The sequence below is a fragment of the Condylura cristata genome, unplaced genomic scaffold (genome assembly GCF_000260355.1).
Source record: "Condylura cristata isolate star-nosed mole 26May11 unplaced genomic scaffold, ConCri1.0 scaffold00021, whole genome shotgun sequence".
Taxonomy (NCBI): Eukaryota; Metazoa; Chordata; class Mammalia; order Eulipotyphla; family Talpidae; genus Condylura; species Condylura cristata.
Window position 1 is genome coordinate 4,013,536 of NW_004567122.1, and position 11,592 is coordinate 4,025,127.

Sequence of the window (11,592 nt, forward strand, 5' to 3'; positions counted from 1 at the left end):
GCTCTTCAGCCTCCAGGCCTGAGCCCGCCAGTGTCCAGCATACTGAGGACAACACCATCAAGAGTCTGGGTAGGGCCCCGTGTGCTGGAAATCCTCTTAGAGCTCCAGGTGGAGATGCCGAGTGCTTGGTATTCCAGGAAAATTAGGGCCGACGTGAGGATCTGAGGGTCAGCGGCCTGTGGCTGGGCTAAGTCGAGTCAGGGGCCTGTGACTGGGGTAAGTCAAGTCTGCACGACAGCCAGGAAGCCTGTCAAGCGAGGTGAGCGACAGGAAGCTGCTGGGAGCAGCAAACAGGCAAGAGCGGTCAGGGAGAACTTAGGAGACAAGGAAGGCCAAGTTCCCAGGACTGTCCCCACGTAAAGAGTCAAAGAAGTGGAACAAGAGCTGTGAAGCCAAGTTTGACCCTGGGACAGGGACGGTGCCAAACACTTGACTTCAGCGTCTTGAGATTCCAGGTTCCGCTTTGAGATGAACAAGGAAACGTAACAAAGATAGTAATTTACCCAGCCAAGCACTGAGGGGTGTGGCTGGGGTGTGAACCCGGTATCCCTCAGCGGGCGAACCCTTTCGTGCGGTCATCTCTCGCGTGTGAAGAGGTCTTCGCATGGGCACTTTCTGTCTGTGCCTGAAATGTGTTTCAGAATTTTACAGCAGAATTTCAAAATGGCATAAACTACACAGACCTTTACTGATACCCAATAAAATCTGCTTTATTTTTTCCCCCGATTATGCAGGAATGTTTCAACTTGAAGGAGAATGCCTCAGAGAGAGTGGCGTGAGGAGGGAAGTCGCCGGTTATAGGTTATACATTGTACTGAGAAATGAGAGACCTTCCCACTTTCTGGCTGATCCAGTCAAAATAATTGGCCACTTTGGTGTAGACACCTGGGAACTCCGGTTTTCCACAGTTCTCACCCCAGCTCACAACACCCCACACGTAAGTCACGTTGTTGATATCCTCACAGACCAAGGGGCCTCCGGAGTCGCCCTTGCAGGCATCGATGGACCCGTCCTCCGTGCCTGGGAGAGACAGAGACAACAGCCCCTTTGCTGCTTTTGCCCCTGCCCGTGAGTCCTGCGTCCCTGCCACGCCATGGGGCTGCCTTAGGCTTTCCTGCTGGGCTCACGTGGGCACAGAGGCGGGTTGGGGAGTAATGAGACAAGGGGGTAATTAGAGGACTGGGCTGGTCCTGCATACGCTGCAGCAAACTGGGGCTGCTCTGGCCCTCAGCTTCCCCGCCTGTGAAGACTCCCAGCTTTGCAGAGGAGGAAGCCCGCCTTGGGGCGCACGACTCGTTTCCCTCTGAGAAAAAAGGGATCTAAATGTGGTCTGGCCTGAGTCTGGCCTGCTAGGGCTCGATCTGAGGATCTTCCCTCAGAGCGTGGGGCTGAGGCACAAGAGCTAACAGGAGCGGGACTGCGAGTGGAATGGTGCCACCGGCAGAGCCCAGGGGCGGGGGAGGCGGGGGGCAGGAGAAGCCCGGGTGCCTACCTGCACACTCCATTTCCTTTTCAAAGTAGCGGCCGGGGTAAAACCTGGAGCAGTTGTTTATTATGTGAACTTCGCCCCACTTAAGCGAAAAGACTTTCTGGTTATCTAAACAAAGTGAGAGAACAGATGAAAGGCGGAAACCAGCGCTGACTTCTGTGACGAGTGCCCTTTCAGGACCATGTAGGAACATGCGTTTTTTCAGACATCCATAAACTTGTGTGGATGACTCACTGGCACGCCGGGTTTCACACTGCTCCCACCCCACTGTCTGTCTCTGAAGACCCCGTGGGCAGCGTGACACGCGGTCTTAAGTCACACTCATGCAGTGACGAGCTCAGGCCCCGACAGAGGCGCCCTATGACCGGCTAAGGTGGTGACCGAGGAAATAAATGCATGTGAAATTAGTGTGCATCCGAGGAACTCCAGCTCTGAAAGGGACTGGGAGGGCACACTGGGCTTGCTTCCCACTGACATCAGAGTTGGGATCTGAGCGCTGATGCATGGAGGACCGGCTGTGGCTGCTGACTGATCACCCGGGGAAGGTGGGGAAACCCTAAGAACACAGTGAGCACGCAGCACTGCCCCAGGCTCCTGCTGGATACTGGCACAGAGCTGATAAGCTGTTAACGGTATGTCCGTAACCAATCAGTGCACGAATCACAGTGATTTGGTGCTATACCACCCTCCCACCCCAAAGCATTTAGCTCTCCAACCCCCCCGGGGACAGAGACCCAGTTTATCCGGAGACTGAGACTGAGACGACACCACAGACCACCCCCGCCTCCCCGCCCCCTCAGTGGGTGCCCAGAGCTAACGGGCAGAATTGGCCTCCTCGCCTGGGAAGCGGGAGACAGAATCCACCAAAATATACGGCAAAGCAGGAAAAAGTTCCACCCACCCTTTCCTTTCCCCCTTCAAGGCCCACTTCCAGTTAGTGTCAAGAGGGTCATCTTTAGGATAAGATTTTCTAAAAATAACTGACTTATTATTGTGTCCTAACTCAAGAGGGGGCTTTAGGAAAGTGGGCTCTTGAGCCTTGTGAGGGTCCTCATGGCCTGGGAGGTCTCCGCCCTCTGAGGGCCTGACAGGGGCGTCCGTGCTACATCACATTTACCGATAAGGAAAACGCTTATGGGCATCCCTACTGCCAGGAAAATATATACATACAGCTAGAACATGTAAAATGCTAGGTCAAGGATGCAGTCAGCGAGATGCCAGATCTGGGCATTGTAAAATGAGTGACCCCATTTCCTTAATAACTATATTTTAAGTAAAAACAAGAGTAACCCTTGATCTAGATTAAAAGGGATTTAAGAAATAAGCCACTAAATGCAGTGCTGGACTTCGGATCTCAATGAAAATAATGTGCCTGTAAAAGCTGCTATGAGTAACTGAGGGGTGTTAGGGCAGCTGGCTGCTACCTGGCATTGCAGAATCACCTCCACCTTGTTGGGTATGAAGGATGGTGTTTTGTGTCTTTCTAGGACACGTGGGTGGCACGTTATCTGGGATGTGATTAATATACTAAGCTGGCAGGGTGGGCAGTGGGGAGGGGGATGTTAAATAGATCCTGAGGCATTTCCTCCCTCCCGTAACTTCTACTCCTGTGCCTTCAGATCTCGAGGGGTTCTGGTGCTCCGGTTCCCAGGCTCCTGCATAGCCCCATAGTTCCCCAAAGCCCACCCACAACTTTATAATTAACCCCTTTATAATTCACCTTCCTAATGATCCTTTGTTGAGATCATGCATGAAACAGGAATCGTGGTGCAATGTTGGTATCTTTGCAAACTGTCAGTGACTAGGAAGGGCTTCCTATACTTGTATCTCTCTGCTTTTAGGCATGCTTGTAACACTTGAAGGCAACAAAGGTTTTCTTTATAAATGTAATAAATGTCAGGACATAATGCCTTCCCAATGAATGGCTAATGAAATTTAGTTTTTGTAAGTCTGGGGTGTTTAAGCACTGCACACACTGGTAGTTTATGCATGTTATTTTCCACTTTCCAATGTGGCAATTCTAAGGCATGTGATACAGTCTACACCTGTAAGGCCAACACCACAGGGAGGTTATTTACATGCGAGCTGAAGGCTCTGGAAGGAGAAAGCACTGGCCAATTTCATTCCAATCTAATTTAGCACGCTTTCCACTGATTTTCCCTAAATATCCACGTCTCTTATCCACATGAACATTCACATCAAGTCTCAGAACTCAAAATATGAAGGGTGCGTGCTCCTTTGCCAGGTGTGGGGGTGCGGGGAGAGGGGACGGAGGGTGACTGACAGGTGTGCTGTCACCTTCCCTTGGAGAACCTTCCCTTGCACCCCATCTCTCATGTGGCCCCTGGCTCGCTCCTTTGTTTGGGGTGAATGGCTACCCCTCCATATACGCATCGGCATCAGGGTGTGGGCGCCCTCTGTGTGTGAGCGCCTCGCCCCAACCGATCACACCATGGGAGCCGCCCGGCTTCCTTCGACACTGCGGGTGGGGCTGGGATCATGGGACTGAAGTGGGGCCGCTGTCGAATTTAAGAATTTCCGGGGGTGACGGCAAAGCAAAGAGCCGAGCACAGGCCCCCAGGAGCTCGGTCGCGAGCCCAGGACCCGCATGCTTGCTCCTCTGGACTTGACGCTGTTTCTCTCAAGCACGCTACGCCCAGGAGTTCACCTGACATTCAACCCCTGGGTCCTGCTGGGCAAAGTGTAAGACATACCTTTCTCTCGGCCCCAGCCAGAAACGACGCACCTGTCGCCGGGCTGGAACAGATGGGGCGACCAGGGCACGCAGGCGGGGACAGAGTTGGGCAGCACGCACTCCTGCTGGTTCGGGCGTTTTCGCAGCTCGATCAGAGCGATGTCATTTTTGTAGGTGGTGCCCGCGTAGTTTTCATGGACGATGATTTTATTTGCATACTGAACCAGTGTCTCTGAGTTCGGCCTTATCCAGTCCACCAGTGATGCCCATATCTGGTACCGGTGCACTTTACTGGCTCTGTAAGAGGAAGGCAAAGGGAAGCAAAACATGGAGAGAAAACTCAACCAGATGGGTAGAGGAGGGGATGAATCACCCACTCAACTGCCGGCTATCAGAGAGGTGATGGACCCAGGGTCCAGTGGAGCCTGGGGCCTCTGGTATGAGAACAGATGTTGAAACAGAGACCAGCCAGCATCCATCCAGAAACTAGGGAAAAAATAGGGGGTCGCAGCACCCACCTGAGACGCTGCGGATGGCAGGGTCCTGGGCCAGTGTCACCAGTCGCTTTCTGACCAGTGAGACTGGCCCCACCCTATTGTCTGCGTCTGGTCTTCCCGCCAGACCTCGCTCCCCCAGGCACGGGCCGCCTTTTCCCTCTATGCGTCGATGCTGTGCCCAGCACTAGGCCTCGAACCTAGGGGCTGTCCTAAAGTCTGCTTGAAATGTCAATGTGCCAAATACGCCCTGTTCCTGTGTCACTCCTTTTTCATACCACTGTCACCTGCCGGTTTCAAGGAAACGGGGCCCCTCCCATCAGCTGCTGAGGTCATCAGTGCAGTCCCAGGAGCAAGAGGCCCCTCTTTAGATCACAGATTTGTGTTCTTTTTCATTTTTAAAAGAGTTTTTTTTTTTTCAATTTATGAATACAAGAACTGGGATACAGGCCAGAGGTGCAGGGGGTGAGAGGACACACCAGAGACAGAGTGGGGAGCAGACCAGGCAGATGGACTGAAATATACTGCTGAGGGGAGCAGCGGGGAGACAGGAGAAGTCTGCTGTGCCATGTGGGTCACCTCCCTGGTGGGGATCAAATTCATGCTGCAGTGGCTGCGGACAGCTTCACAGTGCTGCAGCTTAAGCCCTTGCCCCACCAGGGAGACCCCTAGATCATGTGTTCTCAGAATGCTACACCCCGTCTTAATTAACTGTGGTGGATTTTACAGGTTAACCCTGTGTGGTGCAACAGGTAAGGTGCAGTGCTGCAAAGCTGGCTGCAGCCGCTTCAGAGTGAGTTGGATCCCTCCTCCCAGGTGACCCACACGGCACGGCAGACCTCTCCTGACCCACCCGCTGCTTCCCTCAGCAGTGTACTTCATAATTCGGCCTGTTCTGCTCTCCACTGTCTCTGGTGAATCCTCTCACTGCCCCTGCACCTCTGGCCTGCACCCCAGCTATAAATCTCAAAAAAAAAAGTGTCCTCGAAGATGAAAGGATACTTCTCAGTCTCATCTACAAACAGGAAGAATAACCTGACCTCGCAGGATTCCGGAGAACGTCAGAGCAACATGACAGACATGGCCGTGCTGGGCTCGGTATCTGGCCTGGAAGGGGCACTGGATACCTGACGTTTCCTGCACTCCAGAGATAAGATCTGATGCCGGAGGCCCCACCTCTGCCTCCTCCATGCCGACATGATTCCTTGTCAAAACCTTTCAGGTACTGCTTGTTCAGCTGCTGTAACAGAACTGTGTTCCCCTAAAAGTCACATGCAGAGGCCTAGACACCCCATGACTGCATTGACAGAGAGCCTTTAAAGAGCTAGTTTAGGTGAGATGAGGTCTCAGAGTGCTACTCTAGTTAACGAGGCCGGGGATCCCTCTGGAAGTGGAGCAGACACCGGGATGGGTACCCGCAGACTCAGGCCACGCGAGGGCCCGGCCCAGAGGCAGCTGTCTGCAAGCCAAGCAGCAGCCAGCCCAGCAGAACTGGGATCCCAGTCTTCAAAACTGCGAGAAACTCATTTTCTGCTGGTTAAAGCTCCCCTCTGTGTGTGGCATCACTGCGGCAGCCCTCGCAAACAAACACGCTGCTCCCGCTCGCCTGGCTGGCCCACAACTCCGTAGGCTCAACCTCCACGAGCCGCCAACCTTCCCCGCGGGGCGGGGCATGGCGTGGCGCCCAGTGGATGGACCAGGTCCAAGCTCTGTTTGAGGCTCTGAGCATCTCGGAGTCAGTGTGGGAGCAGCATGCGAGGAAGGAGTGAGGGGTGGGGAGCTCACAACTGTTCTGGAACTGTTGCACACAGCTCACAGAGTGCACGCACTTAGGGCACGTGGCTGGGAAAGACGTGCGTGGCGGAGGGCTGCATGAACACACAACCCCATAACCAACATCTGACTGAGGCAAGAGCAAATGGCAGAGAAGCATATCTCCTTACAGAAACCCAAGTTATACTCTCCCACCAATTCGGCCCTAACTCTACAGAGCAGTCCCATGTACAAATGAGCCAGGGAAGTCCCTGGTGCCCACGAACTGTGCTGCCCGGCCAGCTGAGGTCAGCATTTTGGTCCCCAGCCGGTTCTGGGGGCCGGGCCTCTGGGGTCTGGACTGTCAATCCCAGAGGCCATTCAGTACTTCAGAGTGGAACTTACCGAGGACTGAGGACTCTTCTCGAATGTGTTCTGAGCTACCACCTGCCTTGGGCACTGAGACCCGTTTTCACCGTTTGAGGAAACCCAGTGTCTAGCGGCCACTTTGTTACCTGACACAGTGTGCTGCCGTCAGGACCCAGCAGCCACCGATATAAATGCCTCCACAACTGATTTTCTCGTTCTCCTTGATCGCCACCTGCCATGGGAATTGTCCCTGGAGAAGATATTTGTGTGTTTGTCACCAGAGGATACACACACGTGCCCCAAGACACTACCCCGCCAGACTCCTCCCCCCTCCCCGCCTTGGTGCTGAACCGTGGGGCCTTCTGGGCTCACCACGCTCGCTGGCCTTCCTCCTACCACGCGTTTCCTCCGAACCAGCTTGCTGTTTCTAACTCCACAGGAGAGTTTAGGGAAAAATGACTTAATCCGTTTTCTTTCTTCAAGAAAGAGAGAGAGTATTGTGATGATCTGAACCCACTGGCTCGTGGGCAGACGCTTCTGCATGATCTACACCACAAAGACAGCGGAGTCGTAGTGACCACAGGCGGGCTGATTTCATTAGTGCATTATTTTGGATGCTAAGCTGCTTGTCTTAAAATCCTGGCATAATGCTAATACTGCCCCAGTCTTAAAAGTCTGCAGAGAGACTGCTGTTGGGAGAGGGAGGGGCTGAAATATGCCGGTCCCCAGGGTGACAGAGACCACAGGCCCCGCCCGACACTTCTACCCCAGCAGCTAAGTACCAGAAGAACCAGGCTGGGGGGAAGGAAGTATGATAGGAGGTTTTAAACTTCTGGTTACACCTTAGAAAGAAGAGAAGTCCTATCTACTGAGGACTGTGAAACCAGCTTGCACAGTCTGTAAAGGTTAAAGTTATCTTGAATAGAAACACGGGGCTATTGCTGAAAATGTCTTCTGACTGACGTCTCTAGCTTTGAGGTTTAAAGCTTTGAGGATTCCCTGATATTTTAAAAATACTGTTCCTTCAGGGGACTCGGAATTAGAAGAGCCTCTTCCCTAAGGTTCCGTGTAAATCCCCTCAACAGAGCGCCCGCATGTCTGAGGGGAAGTCACTCGCCTGCGGCTCAGCAGCCAGCAGGTGAGCCAGGATGTAAGGCAGGTAGGCCTGACCTGCAGCCGCCTGTCAGCCTGTCAGTTACCGTGTCCCCGCACCCGACACTGCCTTAACATGGCTCTTAGTGTGCCAAGGTCAGGGTACGCCCTCCCTAGACCTTCTGCTATCCTGCTCTAGAACACTGCAAAATAATGTTTGATTCAGTTAAAACCTACTCTATTTGTTTCCAAGTGCATGCCATGGATCACATTTGAGATCTGGTTATTTTTGACAAAACTCACCTTAAATAGAAAAACTGCGCGGCACAATTGTTTTTACTTCAAAATTAGCCCTACGCACTGGGCCTTTGGTGGAGGCTGAGTGAAGCAGGCACACATCAAGGGTGAAGTTGAAATCCCCAAATATATATTGTGTAAACACTTACAGATGAACAAAATGGAAAAAAGAGAGCATTGTGCACTGGCCCATTCCTTATTTTAGATTGCCAAATTCATGGAGCCATTTTTAAAAGGAGTTCTCAGGCTTCTTTTCCTTAACAGTGATAAAGGAAAAGAGTAATATTTTTCCATTTAAATCAAGGCACGAAAACCATATTACGTGCATGCACACACATACACAACATTAAAATGTGAACCTATAAAGCCAGTGACCCACTGGGAAAAACACATAAAAGTTAACTTACCTGCATCCATATCAGCAGTCAAATACGTTGGTTTTTCTATGATAAAACATTCCAATATTTAAAGTTGAGTTTATGGTAAATACTGAATCATTAAAATCATTTCAACTTGGATAGTAAGTGTCAGTCCTAACCCTTGCCCTCCCTTGAAAAAGGACAGTGTAGAATCCCGAAAGCACATCGTCTCCATCCTGTGTGTGGCTCTGTGGGCTCAAGATGAAGTATGGCGCAGCCTCTCAGGCACAAGGAGAAGAGCCTGTTGGTACATGAGACGGAGACTGTGGGGCTGGGCTCAGCAGGTAGATGCCCCGGGCAGAGCAGGCAAAGCCAAATCTGCATTGACCGGCAGCAGGTCCCGAATGACGGCAGGGAACAGCTACTCATGTGGCCTGGAGTCCTGAGCAGACATTAAAAACCCTTCTCGGGCCCTCACTGGTGGTAAAATGGGCTAGGACGCAGTACTGCAAGCCGGCCACAGCCTCTTCAGTGCGGGTTCGATCCCCACCCCTGGAGGTGACCACATGGCGCAGCAGACCTCTCCTGACCCGCCTGCTTCTCCCCTCAGCAGTGGACTTCGTCCATCTGCCTATTCTGCTCTCCACTGTGTCTTGATGAAGCTTCTCACTGCCCCTGCACCTCTGATCTGTACCCCAGTTATGTATGCACAAATAAATAAATCTTAAAATAAAATAAAAATAAAACCCTTTTCACGTTGCACACAGTTAAGGCACCCACCCGGGGTCATGCAACACAGCTCTTTCGCTGGTCGCAGTATTAGGCACGCTTAGTATAAGGCAGCTGGGTCAAAACCAAGCAAACGAAAAGGCCTGTCTTCTGCCTCAGACTCGAGCTGGAAGCTAGGGGAGAATCCCTTTGCACCGTGCTGTCACATTACGTGCCAGTCATGGCAGGATGGGGATTTCTTTGACCCTAGGTAGAGCCCACCGTGAAGCGGCCCTGCTTTGGGTGAGGTGGCAGCCCCTGGGGGCAGTGTGCTGTGCCGCGGCAGTCCTGTGTCTCGCCCCCGCATGTCTCAGGTTCTGCTCAGAGCTTCCACTAGCGCATGCATCCAGGACACAAACATTCCATTACATGAAATGTCGCGTCCAGGGCAGCTGATGTGCACCAGGTGGTAGAACCAGCACGCAGCTCCAAAAGCATAGCTGTAAGGGGAAGCCCATGCTTCTGACTGGCACAAGCTGTGAGCTGTTCTCCAACAGAGCTCCTCTCTGAGCAAGGCGGAGAGCAGGAGGCAGGACGGAGAGAGACGTCCTCAGTGTCCACACTGCAAACGGATTCCTCTCTGGAATTCACCAGAGAGGAATCGCCAGCAAGACAAGAAAAGCGAGCCCGGTATGAAACGAGGCAGGGTGTGCGTGGGAGGAAGGACAGCAGAAAGAAAAGCAGGCCACCAGAGAAGCATGCACACCCAGGGAAACTCAGAGTCACGACAACGGTGAGCCGCTGCCAGTGCAGCTGGGTAACGGACATGGTGGTGCTGATGGAGGTGGAGGCAATAACTGGTTTGTGCGATGATTAAATGGATGCAAAACCCCAAGTCCCCACAATCCCAGTCACGCAAGGTGTGGCCGAGAAATCCTCCCACCCAGCCTTCAGCTGACAGTGGGCTGAGGCGCACTGCTCAGGAAGGAGAGTGGACTGCAGGTGACACTCTGCACGGGGGACTCCACACAGCAGCTAGAAGCGACAGCGTGGACGGCCACACCGCGGCAAGGCAGAGACGTAAAGCGGCAGAGGAAAGATGGAGATGGGAGGTCTGCCGTGTGGTCTGACGGAGTGAGAAATGTGCAGGGCAAAGTCACGTCACGTCGGGAGAGTACACGCGCACACACGCAGGCACACTGCGTCACACTAAAAGGGGGTGCACGGGTCGGGGGCACAGGACAGCGGAGGAGGAGAGATGAAACAAGAAAGGCCCCTGGCGCGGACCAGAATGACCAGAGGCACTGACCTGAGGAGGGCCACCACCACATCTCTACACCTTACATGAGAAACTGGGAAAGAAGGAGAGGATGGAGGAGGGCAGGGACATGAATAAAGGGGGGGTGGTGGAAGAACAGCAGCTGGGAGAGCAAGCGGATTGGGTGGGGGAGGCGGCCAGGGAGCCCTGGCGCAGGGACGGTGATTCTGCATGTGGCACCGGGAGCACACAGAGCCCACGGAGGCAGCGTCAGGGCAGTCGGAGGCCTGGCGTGTGAATACCAAACGAAAAGGCAACCCCAACGAGCTGCAGGATTTGGGGGCCATCTGGCTTACAAGCTTGAGTACAAAAATAACACGTGAAAAGATGTTACCTTTCCTCTGGTGGCAATTTCTCCAGCAGTTGCTTTGGTTTCGAGGAAAGAGTAAACAGAGGAGAAAGAGGTTTGGCAGAAGGGACCGGGCAGAGACTGGTCCCTTCAGGTGGTTTTGGTTGGCAGCTGGCCAACGGGCTGTGAGAACAGGGGAAGCGTCTGTGTCCAAACTGGTGTTAGAGCGGGGCTGTTGGTAATGCACAGTCAGAGCCATTAACACGTAAGCAGACAGCAGGACCTTTGCTTTCTGTGAACTTTATCATATCCCAGGAATTCAGTAACATTTTTACCTTGGGCTAGATATGAAACACCTAAGAAACAAAACACAAAATAAAACGTGTTACCCAATAAAAGATAATCTTTATGTGAGATAAACACAGAGCCTACCAAACTGACATATTCTACATTTATGGTGAAAGCAGTAACATCTAGGGCCCTCCCCGGTGGTACAACAGAATAAAGCGCAGCACTGCAAAGCTGTCTGCAGCCGCTTTCAGCACGAATTCGATCCCCGCCAGGGAGCTGACCCACATGGCGCAGCAGACCTCTCCTGTGTTGCCCTCAGCAGTGTATTTCAGTAAATCTGCCCCCACCTGTCTCTGGTGAATCCTCCCAGCCCCGCACATCTCTGGCCTGTACCCCAGTTCTAGAATTCATAAATAAATAAAATCTTAAAAAAAAAAAA

At 52.7% G+C, this 11,592-nt stretch overlaps 1 protein-coding gene across 1 annotated transcript in view; it reads right to left on the reverse strand.

The window, feature by feature from the left end:
• Window positions 1–602: 602 nt before the first annotated feature.
• Window positions 603–11,592, reverse strand: part of CFI (complement factor I) — a 24,462-nt gene continuing 13,472 nt past the window's right edge. Inside the window, exons 6-12 of the mRNA XM_004686473.2 lie at window positions 11,198–11,218; window positions 8,596–8,631; window positions 7,172–7,275; window positions 6,946–7,049; window positions 4,204–4,481; window positions 1,493–1,597; window positions 603–1,020 (exon numbers count right to left, since the gene is read on the reverse strand). Of these exons, the coding sequence (XP_004686530.1) occupies window positions 803–1,020; window positions 1,493–1,597; window positions 4,204–4,481; window positions 6,946–7,049; window positions 7,172–7,275; window positions 8,596–8,631; window positions 11,198–11,218 (866 nt within the window). The 3' untranslated portion in view covers window positions 603–802. The remainder of the gene's footprint in view (window positions 1,021–1,492; window positions 1,598–4,203; window positions 4,482–6,945; window positions 7,050–7,171; window positions 7,276–8,595; window positions 8,632–11,197; window positions 11,219–11,592) is intronic.